At 35.2% G+C, this 16,814-nt stretch overlaps 2 protein-coding genes across 2 annotated transcripts; both read right to left on the bottom strand.

Annotated features, from left to right (window-relative positions):
• Positions 1 to 210: 210 nt before the first annotated feature.
• LOC127847656 (perlucin-like) lies at positions 211 to 4,690 on the bottom strand. The gene is made up of 5 exons (XM_052379711.1): positions 4,523 to 4,690; positions 3,495 to 3,589; positions 3,183 to 3,273; positions 2,641 to 2,857; positions 211 to 362 (listed from the first exon to the last, which is right to left on the bottom strand). Exons 1-5 carry the CDS (start codon positions 4,557 to 4,559, stop codon positions 335 to 337), a joined length of 468 nt encoding a protein of 155 aa, XP_052235671.1. The 5' UTR covers positions 4,560 to 4,690; the 3' UTR covers positions 211 to 334.
• A 7,677-nt stretch (positions 4,691 to 12,367) lies between these two features.
• LOC127847657 (uncharacterized) lies at positions 12,368 to 15,677 on the bottom strand. Its single transcript, XM_052379712.1, has 3 exons — positions 15,424 to 15,677; positions 14,235 to 14,456; positions 12,368 to 12,736 (listed from the first exon to the last, which is right to left on the bottom strand). Exons 2-3 carry the CDS (start codon positions 14,448 to 14,450, stop codon positions 12,500 to 12,502), a joined length of 453 nt encoding a protein of 150 aa, XP_052235672.1. The 5' UTR covers positions 14,451 to 14,456; positions 15,424 to 15,677; the 3' UTR covers positions 12,368 to 12,499.
• Between the last annotated feature and the right edge of the window lie 1,137 nt (positions 15,678 to 16,814).

Below are 16,814 nucleotides of genomic sequence, written 5' to 3'. Positions count from 1 at the left end.
TTAAATAAAGTAAATACGCAGTCTCGTTTGACCTGCAGGAATCAACAATACATTGAGTGTTGAAGACCAGGCTATGGTTAGTAATAAAAAACGGATATGACGTCTTGCCGGGTTTTCTTATTCGATTGCTAATGTCCCGTGACTTTCATGCATACTACATGGATATATTATTTTAAGGATTACGACAGATCGATATCACGTTACACTATGCACATTGGAAATATAATTTATGTACATGACAAGCATAGAATATTTTGAATTATATGAATTGTATTTTAAATTTGTTTCAGATGTTGGTTAACAATGCACCGAAGGAAGTATAGACGAGTTGAGATCAACCGACAATCACCGCCTGCTCATCGCTGAAAGAAAGATACACTGTTATAACATAAAGACATGCTTTCGGTTTGGTGGTTTCAAAAGAGTTTTTACGATCTCAATATCAACATTTTTATTAGCTTAATCTTAAACTTACACATGAAGATGAACGATCAAATATATGACTGGTTCTGTTGATAGCTCTATTATATCAATGCCGTCATTCTGCACAGCCTTATGCTTGTCAATTAAAACAGTTTTTTTCTGTTGTATCATTTTAACTTGATTTTTTTTTATCTCAATCAACATGTTACAATTGTAATTATCAAAACTTTAATTATGAAGACAATAACATGGAGTTGCATTAGATAAGAAACAAATAAAAGCTAGCAATTCTAACCAGTGTTTGTCTTTAAACCTAAACGTGAGGTTACAGTAAATTTGGACTTAGCAATTGTGTGCCGTATGAACAAATTAACACATAGCATGTGATATTTCCCAACCATGCATATTACTTGTGAACGTGTTCATGTGTTAAATTATTAATTTACAAGATTAAACTATACAATTATTTACACTTTGATACACTTTTAATTGTGTTGACAATCTGGTTCTTCTACGTGTGAATTGCGATTATACTGTTTATTAGTAAGCGTAAGGTCTGTTATGAAAAGAAGATCGCAAGTACTCGCTTAAAGTGGTATACGGCGATAACTGATGGTTTAAAGGATCAGATTGGAAAAGTGAATGGTATAATAACAACCTCTTTCAGAGCATTTACAACCATCATTATCATTAGCATCATAATGATCATAAATTGCATCATGATAATCATCATCACATTATAATCATTACCATAATCATCATAATCATCACCTTCAGAATCAACATCATCATCGTCGTCGTCGTCTTCATCATATATATCGTTATAAACATAATCACCATCATCTCATTCGCATAGACTTCATCCTCATCAAAATGATCATGATAATTTTACAATTGACTATATTGATGACTATGATGATGGTTCGAACACAATTAGCCTAAATAAGCACATGCATGGACCCAAGGTCAGGAGATAATGAAAGAATTTCGGGGTTTACCATGCATATAATTTGTGATAGTTCTGTTAAAACCCTATGATGCTGGATATAATTTGCCCATGACATGATCTTTGGCATAACTATTTTATTTGGCATTTGATTTTGAAGGCAGACATTGACCTTTTTGAAGGACATGCGTACATAATCATGGTCACAATTAACTCGGTGAACACATATCAGTGATGGTGGATGTTTAATAGACAGCTGACGTATTGCTAAGATGCTGATGATGCTACCGGTGATGGTTGTTCTCTATGAAAAAGGGGTTTGATGCATGTACGTAAAGTGTCATCCCAGATTAGCATGTGCAGTCCGCACAGGCTAATCAGGGACGACACTTTCCGCCTTTATGAAAATTTCCGTTCAAGAAGGTCTCTTCTCAGCAAACATCCAGTTTAGGCGGACTGCACAGTTTAATCTGGGACGAAACTTTACGCACATCCATTAAACCCCCTTTTCTCAGAGTGCGGCTCAATTATTGTATTACACGTATCAGTTTAACGACTAATCTGGTCCATAATTTGTCCTTGACCAATGACAGGCTATGTGAAGCAGTTTATTAATCTAAATTACCGTGTGAGCGCCAAACAGGTATAAAATATTCACGATAAATCTCTGATAAAACATTATTAAAAATACAGCAAACACTATTAAATTGCTGGATTAAAAAAAAACTGATACACTGCTTGCAAATGACGATCTCTTAACGTCTTTCAAAGTAATGAAATTCAACTACGACTTAAAATGCGACTTCAACATTTTCTTTCAGTTAGAAGCATTTCAGCATGGAAGTGTTACACATTACTGTAAGTATGAGCTAAGTCAATATAATTGCTGGAAACTTATTGTATCAGATCTTAATCCTTTTATGTTTAAAAAAGGTAATTCGTTATAAAACTAGTAACACAAATGCAAGAAGCCGCCAACGAAGTGCTGTTATATGTATACATGTATATCGATTGGATGACTTGATTACTCAGTAAAAGAAGAAGTGACCTCAAAACCGATTTCTGATCTCCACTACATAAGCATATTTGCATTCGCCAAAAGTCCAAATTTAAAGCAGATCGGCGTGTAGAAGTATTCTCTAAACTAATATGAAACCGGAGACTCTAACGAATGGAATAATCCTGACACATTAATTCGGCTAAACTTGCTCATGGAAATATCGCATGCGCAGAACGCATACTCTTCTTAATTGAGTTCAATAAGAACTTACACTAATTCACATACTGGCGGATACCGTTCACTACAAGAATCGTCAACCCAATGGTAGTTGTAACCGGCCCAGATTGCAGCGCAGTTAGCCGCAATACCACCGTTGGGTTCATTGTCATTAGGCTGCCAATCAGTAACGTTTGCTCGCTTTTCCGAGGGATACCATTTCCAGATACCTTCAGTTTCTTCGTCTGAGAGTCCGATCCAGTGCTTTTGGTCTGTTAGCATAACTTTGTATTTTTTTGCCGCATTACTTTCAAAATTAATTAAAATGCATTACGCTGTGGCCGGGTTACTTTGCGTAAATGACAAGATACTTCAATATAATTATGTTGTAAAATACCTAACATATGGCAAGCATGATGAATAGTTTAAACTTGGACAAATTAACAATAAAGATCACGAAATAAATGGTATATCTCTGCACATTGACAATCTTACTTGGGCAGCTACTTCTGATATAAGTGAAGTTTTTTAAGCAAACATAGCGCAACAACAGATGTACGAACAATGTCAGAAATCAAACTAGTGCCTCATTCTTACCACTCAAAAGCATCAAATAGCCTCTGAGAAAAGCTATCTCATCTCTGGTCTCGAGGTTTACAAGCGAGGCACCATAATGTTCGCAGTGTCTCTAAAATTATATTTTAAAATATAAAACAAACTTGCAAAATGTAATGACCTACATATAAATATTATTTCATTATGCCCCTTTGTACGTCAGAGTAACAGATTTTGCAAGAGAACCGCAATAGCCGACTTTAAAAGTTTGAGTTTTTATTACAGGATCATTTATATCCACATATTACCCAAGATAAATACTGGGAGAAAATGTGTTGGTCGGCACACTGTTACCTGCGAATCAAGAAAGTTGAAAGATGTGTGTCCAACATGGTAACACGACTGCTCGTACCTCAGCCAACTATTTGGACAAACTGCGACACAAAGTGCTGCAGTGAAAAGATCACCGTTTTAGATTTTTATGTTTCTCTTCACATGTATTTGAGCTGCGCTTTGTGAAAGGGGGGTTTAATGCATGTGCGTAAAGTGTCGTGCCAGAATAGCCTGTGCAGTCCGCACAAAAAAATAATTACGTCTAAACTGGCTTTTTGCTAAGAAGATACTTTCTTTGAACGAAATATATCATACATTAAAAGCGTATAGCGTCGTCCCTGATTAGACTGTGCGAACTATACAGGCTAATATGGGAAGCCACTTTACGCAAATGCATTAAACCCCCTTTTCACAGAGCACTGCCCTTATGTATGAACATGAAATTATTAATATTAGTAAATAGAAATGTATACATGAATAAATATGTATACGTACTTATATATCTATGTACATAAACGTTCGTCTTTTTAAGGGTTTTAACAGTAATACACGTTATATAATTTATATGGTGATATAAAGATTGTAACAGTGAACATATTTGAAACTAGCTAGTCGAAATAAAGTCAATCCAAAATTGAAACATTAAATATGGTATCACTATTAAATAATCGTTCAGTATATATATACTATAGCATACTATTTTTTGTCGCGCATTTCATATCTTTACTAAATGAACTAAGAACACAAATCGATATAATAAAATAATAATCAACCATACTGGTACGTGATAGGGCAAACACCTGCAATATACCTCAATTAATGTAAACGACATGCTTTGTAATGGTACACTAATGTAGAAATGGTCTACACCGCAAAACATTTGATTCACATATGGGCAGTATTTTGTAGAAAGCAAACTTAAACATAGTCCAATTTTTTTTTAATCCTAAATTTCATGTGAGTCGCTTTCAAAAACATTTGATGAAATTTTAAAAGTGTAAGACCAACATAACTGTAAACATTAATATGGTTTGCGATTATCTACTTACGAATAACACAAAGCATAGTCACGCAGAACAGCCCCATTTTGTCATGCGGTTTTTTGTACACGAGCTGTAATTTAACTCTCCATACAATTTAAAATGACCTGACAAAACTCGTCTCCTATCTTGATCACGTTACGACCATATTAACACGCTGATAGCATAATGTGCGTGCTTTGCAAATTAGGACAGATTGACTGTGATTGTTATTTGCGAGAAATATGCCAATGCAAATTAGGAAACAATGGCTCGACATGGAATAGTGATGACCACAAATGCATCCATCATCAGCAGCAGCGTTAGCATCAGCAACTTCATCATCATCATCATCATCATCATCATCATCATCATCATCATCATCATCATCATCATCATCATCATCATCATCATCACCATCACCATCACCATCATCATCATCATCATCAAAATCATCATCATCATCATCATCAACATCATCATCATGATCATCAATGTTATTTAAGTGTACTAATTATCTTCATCATAAGCATCGGCATTGGACTTATTGATAGCATATCCCCAATTTCTCTTAAAATCTTTACACCAAAGTAGGATCTAATACAAAGCGCGGTTCTATACGTCCTTGAATCGCATTAGCTGACCTTTAGCACCTCGTGCGTATTTTCAGAAAAATACAAGAGACGCGAAACTTTTAAATACCCTTGAATCATAATGTATAGTGTTCCATTTGAGACATAATTAACGGAGTCATACAATCACAATGACTTGCACACGTTGCCTTATATAAAATGTATACATACTGTAACGATCTCATATAGCCCAGTACCCCGAATACCATCTTACAAGGTCTACCCGTTTTTCAGTAGAATCCCGTTTGGTGCCAGGACATAGTGGTTATGCCTGAAATACATAGATAATATATTGTATCAGCTTATGTTGTTGTCTTGTAAAATGTCGTTATAAAAGTAGAAAAATTAAAAGAAATATAGTACGGATACATTATTTCAACAGTTAAAGTAAAACAGCAGTTTGATAGAAGCAGATTCGTTATTTGAATTACTTTTTTGCGCAAAGCCTTTTTGTTACTTAAAAAGTTTTAAATATATTCCATTACAGAGGATAGAAGAAATATTTACACAGAAAACATTTCTAACTCCCTGCCATAAAGTTTTCAATTGGAATTATTAATAAACATAAAGGGGAGTAACTTCATTGTATGCTTTAAAGAAGAATTCAATTTATTGATATGCATAAACATTAGTAAAAATGCATGTTTAATGCGGTCATACCATGTGTTTGTAAGTATATTCGAAACAAAAAAATTGATTACATATGTATATAGGCATGTCCAATACGGTAATAATGCGTGGCATATTCGATTCGGTTATACAATGTGTAAATTCTCATCTTCGAAGATGTTAGGCTTATGTAAATACACATGTTCGATTCGCGTACAACTTGTCAATATATGCATGTGTCATAAGCATAGTATAGTTTCAAATACAAGGTTGTAACATGTGTACATATGCTTCTGCTTTCATTCGGAATGTAAATATGAAACGCTCGACATAGAAACAAAATCTGTAAAATAAGTTATGTTTAACTAGACTATATAAGTAATTCCATCTGTGTAACCATTTCTTCAAAATTGAAATAATTCACAGATGAAATAAATGGCTGTCATTAAAGTTATTAGCTTATTTTAAGTAATACATAAAAACAAGATGTTTTCAGTCATATACACTTTATGTATGTCGAAACAATTTATGAGCCTTTTTTTCAAGAGGACATATATTTTCGCTCTTGAAAGTTCTTTGGCCAGTGCATGTAAAGTATTTTCCTAGCAATTCTAACTGACCTCATTCAAAATTGTTAAATTGCTTATGACAACCTAATGTGTACTTTTCCATGCTTGTATATACAACTTTCCATAATATGAATAACTTTTCATTATAAGTATATTGTGCTTTAAACTATACCCGTGGTTGCCATTTTATTACGGTTTCCAGCTGGGTCGATCAAGCTCAAGTTCCTTGTTTCCAAAGTAAGGACAGATACAAAGGTGGTTTCCTGTCATTAATTTAGGTTTGCTTAAACTAATCTGGCAAAATCTTGGAAATAGAAAGTTAACCAGGGCATCAATCTTGGGATAGTTTTGGAGCGTGTTGGACAAAAGTCAAGGTCACTGTTACTAAAAATAGAAACATGGCATGCACTCAGTCACCTAAGTTTATATAGAGGTATTGCACGGAAATGTTGTTAGTAGGTACCAAATACATGCTGACCTCGTTAAAACTGCATATGGAGCTATTCAGGTAAAGGTCAAGGACAAGAAATATAGGACACTGGGTTCTGGTAAATAGTTGGATTTGGGATGGAGGTATTCTGCAGATGTTTGTAAATATGTTACCTGTAATTATCTTGTTGCATTTTGTCAAAAAGAGATAAGATTTCAACTTTCAAAATGATCTTTTACATGTATATAAACACGCTGGTAATGTGGATAACTAATGGCACTTCGCTAACAGAGGAACAAACAAAAGCAACGCGCGAGAGGTTAGTTCCTTATTTTTCTTGTAAGTTATATCCTAAAGATAAGTTGTAAAATCCGATGGTTGGGTGACTCAAAAACTGGTAGATATATGTTCATCTAAATGTACTCATCAGACACATCGAATTAGTTCCATATGCATATTTTACATTTATACAAAATCATTATCATATTCCAAAGGGATAAGAAAATGTTTCGGTAAATCGTTTTTAATTATCTTCAGTGTTACACACATTGAATATGCTTTGTCTGCTTACTATAACCACGGAGTGTATATTGTAAATTTAGAGTCCGTGCTATAACAGTTTGGCGTCAGTTATCTCGATTTTTCTTATGATAAAAATTATAATTGGGATTTAATAGATCTAAACGTAACGAAAATTAAGAAATTATTTTTTTAATTCGTCCTCATAGTCATAAAAGGTTAATGGTTAAATGTTGGAAGAATAAAAAAATTCTGTTGCTGTACCGGTATTTTCTTTTCTTGATTATATTTCAGGGCCAACCATCCTAATATTGAAGGATAGTGCACAGTTAAAGAAAGACTACAATCAAATGATTCTTCAACGTTTACAGTATTTTCTGTAACCACATTAAACGTGCAATTGTCGATTTATTTATCTTCTTTAATAATCAGCAAGACCAAAAATAAAAAAGGTTACAAAGCTATGCATATACATTAAGTTTAAACACACATGAATTGTTCAACCAATGGTAATCAAACATATAATTGCCTTGCCTATGGTTAAATTTTACACTTCGGAATGAAGGTCCATTTAAATAGCTCACTTCATGAAGGTCATGGTCCTTTTAATCATTACCAATGCGGTAATCTGTTTTTCCGAGATTTACAAAACCTGTAAAAATCGCGCAAATTATTTTATAGATGGGAATTTATTTACAACGTGATAACCATTCGTGACCAATTTGTTCTTAACTAAAACATCAATTCGCACGGGGCTTATGAATTCATCCCTGCGAATGATTCATCAAGAAAACAATGAATATACACACTCACTCAACTGCATCGATTATTTTATTGTCCCCTACCGGTTTCACCGGAGAGAACTTATGGTTTGCGCTGTGTGTGTCCGTCAGTCTGTCAGTCCGTGAGTCTGTCACACTTTTCTGGATCCTGCGATAACTTTAAAAGTTATATGTAAAGCTGATAAACATATCATCTTAATCACAAGGATGATCCTCTTCAAGGTATAGACTTTTTTAGTTTGTCGTTTTCAGACATGACCATTTAGAGTCAACCGAGAAGACCAAAGCTAATTCACAAAATTATTTCCGAACAATTTCTTCTTACTGATTTCTTATGGTTCACAGTGCTACATATTTGTTGTTGAGGTCAACACTTTAAAGCGAGTAAGCAAGATTTTGTCAATTATTTATGAATTTATATAAAATGTGTAAAAAAACGTATTATGCATATATTTGAATATAAATTAAAATAAAAGTCAAGAAGAGCATGTATCGAAAATGCGAAATAAGCCAGATATTCAAATCTGATATCGAAAATGTCTGTACAGTCGAATTCGCCAGCATGTATATCATGCATGCACGATGTGAATCTAAATTTAGTTTTACGGATCATTTTTATTTCCTGCAACGATATCTATGCATTCGACACACGAACACTAACTCCGATCCTATCAAAAAGACGAATGCTTCGGTTATTGTAGGAAAATGTGCACGAAATATGTTCGTCACAATCGGCTCGGGGCGCTAATTTGGCTTTGCTGCATTTTATTCGCCTTCAAGGCATAATTTGTCTTGCCTATTTTGTGTTATTGTAACATATTTTTATAAATATATTACAATTTTACACATATAAAATTGTGCATACTCGCTTTAATAACAAAAAATCAGAATGGCTCGGAAAATATGTATCTGAAAAGCAGAAACAATACCATATTTGCAAACTGCAGCAATTTTAGTGACACCCAAAAATACGACTACTTATGTTACTTTTGTTTTACATGCATTAAAAACGTTTTGTTGAAAACGAGTGTTTTATACGCTAGTATAGAGTGACATGCATAATGAAGTTAAGCGTCGTAAACAATAAGTAATTGTGCATTCTCGCAAATTTGGAATTAATTGTTAGTGTGATTGTTTGCAATAGATTTTATTGGATCTACGGCGAACTGTTATGCCCTTTATTCGTTATCAGTATTGAAATGTATTCAATATTATCCCTAGTATTTCTGTAAGATTCGGAAGATACAGCTGTTAATGAAGAATTATGATGTCATGCTTATTTGAATGGCGTCATCCTATAATATTTTTTTAAAGAAACAAAGCTCATGGTGTAAATGGCTTTCCTTTATACGCTTTTTTTCATCTCTGAACTTGTTTAACGTAATATTAAATTTGATAGTGCAATGAACGCAATGATCTATTGTCTTCAAAGATAGTGACAGACTGAAAAGAGAGAAACATGTAATTCACTGTTACTCCAATGTCAAAATTGAGGCTGTCCATATTTGGGAATTGAGGCACTAGAGACTTCAGATAACACCCTTGCGTAAAAGATCGTCTATCGCCACATGTACCTGTCTATTGATAAGATACAATAAACGTCTTTGTTAGCAGCCGATTTTAAATGAGGCTATTCTTCGTTGTGTTGCAAAAATTGCTAGCACACTATTTCGCTTCAGTTATTGATATACATTATTTTGTGAAACAAAATACACTACTGAGCGTCCGTGTAATTTAACAATTTTCAAAATAATGACGACAGTTCTGTAAACTACTGATAGAAATGCAACAAATTGATTATGTTATCCTATGTTTCAGAAGGCCACCTTTTTCATCAAAAGGCTAGTAAAAATAAATACTTCCGCAAACTGCCATTTATTCACATTTAACATCCTATATAAATCCAAAGTCGGCACTATGTGTAATTGAGTGTTCGGGAGATGTATCGTTTGCGCCATCTACGAAGAGATTCGGAGTATGCTGCAAAGACGAGCACTTTTATGCTAGGTTTACATCTGGCCACGATTACCACGATGTCCCCGATTCCAGAGCATCGTGGCGAACGTAACAGAGCGTGGAGTCGAATCGGGGTGATCGTGGGGGAGCGTAACGGAACGTGGTTGAATCGGGGACATCGTGGGCATCGGGACAGATTTTAAATCAAACTTAAATTTCACCACGATTGCCCCGATTCATTTTCTATCGCAGGAGATCGCAACAAAGCGGCTTTGTCGTGGGAGATCTTAACAGGACGTAACGGAGCGTGGTGGAGCGTGGAAGCCAATCGTGTTGATCGCAACAAAGCGTAACAGAACGTGATGCAAATCGTGGGCTCGATCGTAGCAACAAAACGTGCTGATTTCGTAAGGAAGCGTAACAGAACGTGGAGTATACCATTTAATCGTAGAGCTCCCCGATTTTTTAGCCTCTGGCTAATCGGGGAGATCGTGGCCAGATGTAAACTTAGCATTAAATAAACTTTTTTGCAAATTTTGAAAGTAGCATACTTAATTGATTTGCGCAAAATAATTATTTTGCGGTCACAACCCTGGCTTGTTATAACACATGTTGCTATTGATCAAAGGTAAAGAACCTATTCACGTTTTAAATAATGTATATGTCGCCATTTATGTTATCGCTTTACGCATGTATTCAGATAATGAATCGTGTTGATTAAAATACCCATGTCCATCGGACAGTCCTTCGGTTGAAGATTTGTCCATGCATTAATGTATAGATTTGTGGATGCCCTCTCCTTATATTATTTTTCCATTTTCCAACAATTTGAATCCGGCTGCAACAAGGTAAACGCGTTTTCCTCCCAATTTTACGTAATTCTAGTCCGATTTTTAATGGGTGTATACATAAAAAATATATTGAATTCAAGTCATTCTTTGTAATGAAAACATAATGATGGCGATGATGATAACGTATGTTGTTGTGATGATTACAATGCAAGGCGCGGTTGACGATGTTGATTTGAAGGATGTTGACGCCAAAAATGATAATGATAAATACGATTGACATCGTCTCTTTTGTCTGCAGACAGAACAAGCTTATTATTGGTGCAGCATTTTCCGAAAAACTTGTATTTTAAATAGAACATAGGTCACGGTTTGTATTGAATATAATACAAATAAGCGGCGCTCTGTGAAAAGGGGGTTTAATGAATGTGCCGTCCCATATTAACCTGTGCAGTCCGTACAGGCTAATCAGGGACAACAATTTTCGCCTAAACTGGATTTTTGCTAAGAAGAATTTGTTTTAAACAGAAAATATAATAAAAGCGGCAAGTATAGCCTCTGATAAGCCTTTGCGGACTGCACAGACTAATATAGGTGGACACTTTACGCACATGCATTAAAACCCCTTTTCACAGAGCACGGCTCAATTTATTTTCTTTGAATATTGGAGGTGGTTCTTATGGCCTGAACCATATTAACCATAACAGTATTGTATCAACTAAATTCGTAGACTAACATAACATTAGACGCATAAAAGAAACAGATGTTTCTATTACAAAACAGATAAACTTATGCAAAAGATATCCACAAAACACCACTTCATTTATGTTCTTCAATAAGTTTGTTAAAGTACATGTAATACATAATTTCATGATAATATATATGAGCCGCGATCTCGGAACACGGGACTTAATGCATGTGCGTAAGGACTCGACAGCGCAGGCTAATCAGGAAAGCCACTGTTCACCTTAACTGATTTTTTGATAGGGAGGGACTTCCTTTAAAAATCAACGAGTTTGTTATAACATTATGAGCTGATGTCTTACACATGTGTGAAAGACTGCTTTGGCGTTGTTCTATCATTTACGATAAAAAATGATTGTTAACATATCTTTTAAAAAGTAGTTATAATTTATTCTTACAATGAGGTATCAATTATGTATGAATATACCAATTATAAATAATATATTGAAAAGTGAATAATTGTACTCTACCGTCAGAAAATTCGCCTACAAAAACACACACGGGTATTTTCTGTTTGAGTAATAAACAATATACTAATCTCGTATTTTATTCAAAAAGATTTAAAAAGTATTACTTGCGTTCATATACAATCGATCTGGTGAGTCAACGAAAGTTATCTGCCAAACGCCTCGCAGTGTTTACCTCCCCTATAACGGAATGGAAAACTGCTACTACCCTAACACGTACCGTATTGTTATATATAAACGAAAATCGAGGTAACGAGACATTCATGACTTGATGATTTACAACAACAAAATAACCACTTCACTCAACACGCACACCACATTTTACTTTATATCTCAGAGGTATTATTTTAGAAAGTGTAGTATATTACCGGAATAAACAGAGTATTTGCTGTTTAATAATTATGTTTTGTTTGGATGTTCTAACAGGAATTGTTGCAATAAGCACCAGTGTTCATATTCGAAAAAGCGTACACTTAAAACACAAGCACCATTATCCACGGAAGTCGCACAGTCAAACGTGTCCTTCAAGCTCCTGATGGGTGTCCACAATGTTCTTGTCAATATACACGAAGTACAGGATAAGGTAGCCGGCAATTACGACGGCGGAAGCAGCGCCCAGGATGCTCATCCACTTGGAGATGTTTCCCAAGCGGCGGGCCGCGCTCCCCAGGTTCCCCTTCCGATAATGCCGTGACAGCAGTGAACAAGTGACCGCGGAGATTCCGAACAGAGGGTTGATGAAAGTGACCTAGTGTGAAATAAAAGTAAATAACACAACAATCGGTGTAACTTATCGTAACCATAGTGTTTGCAAAATCATACATAATGTATTCCTTAAATGTGGATCAAATTTGCCCGAGTTCCTGCGTGGAAACAAACAAAAATCCATTCCAATATCGTATATTTGGAACGATTTTGGCTCTATTAAAATAATTGGAGCGAAACAAGATGATGGCAATGCGCATGTATAGCATATACTTCTGCTGCACTTTTCATCATATAAGCCTCATCAGTGACTGAGATCACGCGCGTAAATACAAAGTGACGTAATACTTATAGAATTGCAGTTACTCCTGTAAATGTCATTAGACCGGATCGATCTCAGAGGAGGTAATCACGTGATAGTCAAGATGGCGACGTCCATGCCGAGGCAGTTATTTTTTGCCGCTCTATACGCCTTATTACTTTTGTTAATTGTTTAATGCCGCTCACTTTCCAGCCATATCAGTAAACATGTGATAAGCGTTTATTGCGTATTAAAATTCGCTGTATATCTCGACTTAACTCCCCGCACATTTTCTTAGTGAAGCTTTATTTAGGTCATCCCGCTTAGAAATTTCGCCGAGAGTAAAGTCGAGATAACGAGCGAATATCAACACGAAATAAACGCTAGTAACTTTCTTGCTGATATGGCAGGAAAGTTAGCTGCATTTAAACAATAAACCCAAGTAATAAAGGGTATAAAACTGCGAAAAATACCTGCCTCGGCATGAACGTCGCCATCTTGACTATCACTTGATTACACCCTCTGGATCTGAAGATCATGCGCATGTCACCCATGGAGATGCTTCCAACTTAAAGATGATTAAGTTGAAAATTAAATTAAGTCGAATTCGGATCATTTAAGTCTTATATCTCGCGCGGACATGGGTTGTGCGACGGCGTAAAAACTGAAGGACATACGAATTGATTGAAGAGCTAACATCGGGAAGAACGGAAACGATCATAGGGGTAATTCGTTTCTGACTTAAGCAAACTCAATTCCATCAAAAAAATAATTCGGAAGGACGAACACAGCGGCGGATATTTGTTCTCATCCATTGAAGATAATAAAACATATTGGTAACGTGTTTATCAACGATAACAACACATTTGTTTATAAGTATCAAAGTATGTATATGTTGGAAAAAAATCAAACAAAATGTTCTTAACAATAATATAATTCCCTTCTTTTCCTTTAAAATGGTAGCATGTACAATGATAGTTCATCTCTTGTGATTGTAAAATCCTTCATTTTAATGATCCATAAAAAGTTAAAATCCGAATGTCAACATGTTGAAAATCAAACATCAAACAAACATTTGAAATGTAGATACAAACAAAGCTAACAAATGGCTTTTCAATTACGCAATTATAAATGAAATGGTATGGAATTTTTAAAAGATTTTAAAGATGTCCGCTTTGTTTGAACAACCATATAAACTGAGTTTTCCAAAAACACGAACAATCCGGAGTCAGTCAATTACCAGTATAGCCAGGGCGAGGTAGTGTGGCGGGCGGGTGGGCCGGTGATGTTGTATCGTCCGTCCCTCTTTGGACTGGGTGTGTCTCAAAAGGCGCTCATGGCCGGATTCAACTTCCAGTTGGCGCGCAGTGGCCGTCTCGCCGCCAGAGGTCGTGCTAGTGAAGTCGTCGGCTATCACGGTTCCCTGATGGCCTTTCAGAGACGTCTCGGCCATCATGTTTTCCTATGTAAAAAACATAAGTTTCCGAGGAATTGTTTTAAAATAATTATGCAGCATGGCAATACATCTTCAATGTGACGTTTTAAAATCATATGCATCCTGTTTATTGTGTTTGATGTGAAGTGCAAAAATATACACAACATGACGAAGCTTTTTATTTATACTTTTTTTATTCATATTAATGTTTCTGTATCCAAAACATTATACCGATTTCTTATATAATGTACAGTCAGTATACAATATGCGATTTGTTATGATGATAATGCATGACGGAATTTATACAAATACATCTTGTTGTCGGATACATGACGATTTGTAAACAAGTACACAAAAACAACATAAACAACGTAAGTAAACAACACAATTAACTGTTCACTGTATTTTGTATTTGATAGTTGTTGTTTAATTTGGAAAAAATCCAGAGAATACCTAGACGAATAAAAGAAACCATATTGTGATTTTTCCCATGCAAATTGTTGTTTAGAGTTACAATACATCAATTGTATTGAGTGAAAAAGCCAATGCTATCATTAAATCATGCACGAAATCTGATTTTTTTAAACACGCACCATTTATTAAAGATGTACGTGTATTGCAGGACCTTTAAAACCTTGAAAACTATTTTACATGTAAACTAGATTTAAAAATCACATGCAGATTTCTGATATAGTATGCTTGATTTTATATTAACCCATTTATGCCTAGCGTCTAGAAAAAAGGCCTTGGCAAACAGCATAGACCCAGATGAGACGCCGCATGATGCGTCGTCTCATCAGGGTCTGCGCTGATTGCTTAAAGGAATTTCTGTAAGAAATATTCTAAAAATAGAAATAAATATACCAGACATCCCTAATTTTGGAAATGAATTGATCAAATTTAAAAGGATGGGAGAGTCCACTCGGTATAAATGGGTTTAAACTGGCGACAATCCATGTGAATCATTCGATCTTCTGCGTTACGCTACGAGTACCTTTTAATAATCCGAGTCCAGAAGCGATGTCCGTAACATCAGGATGTATAATTCTACATAATGAATTTCTCTGTCACTGTTGGCGACTATAAAACCACTGGTGTTTATCTGACTTCCGTTTTTTCTCAATACCTTCGCTTTATATCTACGGTATATCAAGTCACAGTTGTTCTTTCTGCGCTAAATATATATTAACAAACACACATAACAACACGCCATTTGCATCTAACCACAACGCTGTGGTGACAATACCAAGGAGTCTAAATGTCGCAGACCAAATCAATACCTCGAAATACGCTAAAACGGATACGGGGAAGGTCATAGATGCGCATATCGACTGGAAATTACTGTTTTCTCGGTGACAGCTCTCTACTCGTCTACTCGAAAATGAACGTAAATTGACCGTTCTATAGGCTGTTTTGGAATGGAAGTATGATTATTGCGATGAAATTGAATAAAGTATAGTGGACGGAGAAAAAAGTTGAATGTGATCTTAAAAATATGATGCTTGTTAACCGACATTTTACCGTTCTAATTGTTTTGTGGAATGGCAGAGTTTATATCATATGTGCCATTCCGTAAAATATTTTTTTTATTTTGATCCATGTATTTTTTTTATTTTTTTTATATTTGTTATAATTCACTGCCTATGTATTTTTATATAAACAGTGTTTTTTTTTATTCCAAAATGCTGTTTTGTGCCTTGCTGAATGGTTGCTATGAAAACTGTTGGTGTAACTAATAAAAAAAACGTGAAAATTTGAGCCGCGTCTTGCGAAAATAGGTCGTAAGCCATATGCATGCCAAAGCATCTCAACAGCCTGCGAATTTTCACAGGCTGTTCAGGAGCTACCCTGTCTGATATTAAGTCACGGAAGATTCCGTGGTCTTATAGCAAAAATGGTATCTCCTGAACAAAGTGTGCGAATGCGCAGGCTAGTCAATACATACTCATACCGCATATGACATACTACATACTACATATTTCGTCTTTTGTGTTTAATGTTATTTAGCCGATTAACATTAAAACATTCTTCTGTATGGAGAATAAACAAACAATTTTCAAGTTACACATATCAAGGTATTTTACATTTACAATAACAATAAAATCGTAGCAGACCGTTTTTTTCCAAAACAGCACGCCTTTTCTGTTTGGAAAAAAATACGCTTATAGATAGTTCGCGTAAATATATTTGTATTAAACAGTCGCAAATACAACCCCTGGTTCAATAATTTGCTTTGCGTTGGTCATTAATGGAGGAAAAGCTTGTGGACAACTTAATTAGCGACATCATTCGCATCAGTAATAACCACCATTTCCAAGAAACAGTTCGCATAAACAGCGTGATATACGCGAAGCGAATATGTCGAGAACAACTGTATATTGAAGC

Source organism: Dreissena polymorpha, chromosome 10, assembly GCF_020536995.1.
Source record: "Dreissena polymorpha isolate Duluth1 chromosome 10, UMN_Dpol_1.0, whole genome shotgun sequence".
NCBI classification, from domain to species: Eukaryota; Metazoa; Mollusca; class Bivalvia; order Myida; family Dreissenidae; genus Dreissena; species Dreissena polymorpha.
The sequence above is the reverse complement of the archived record's forward strand: the minus strand, read 5'-3'. Positions and strand labels throughout refer to the sequence as shown.

What these genes read in the sequence shown, in the direction of transcription:
- LOC127847656 (XM_052379711.1), bottom strand. Translation starts at nt 4,559, where the DNA reads ATGGGGCTGTTCTGCGTGACTATGCTTTGTGTTATTC. An exon ending in GACTATGCTTTGTGTTATTC is followed by an intron (nt 3,590 to 4,522) that starts GTAAGTAGATAA and finishes TTTTCACTGCAG; the next exon opens with CACTTTGTGTCGCAGTTTGT. An exon ending in CTATTTGATGCTTTTGAGTG is followed by an intron (nt 2,858 to 3,182) that starts GTAAGAATGAGG and finishes TTATGCTAACAG; the next exon opens with ACCAAAAGCACTGGATCGGA.
- LOC127847657 (XM_052379712.1), bottom strand. Translation starts at nt 14,450, where the DNA reads ATGATGGCCGAGACGTCTCTGAAAGGCCATCAGGGAACCGTGATAGCC. An exon ending in ACCTCGCCCTGGCTATACTG is followed by an intron (nt 12,737 to 14,234) that starts GTAATTGACTGA and finishes ATTTCACACTAG; the next exon opens with GTCACTTTCATCAACCCTCT.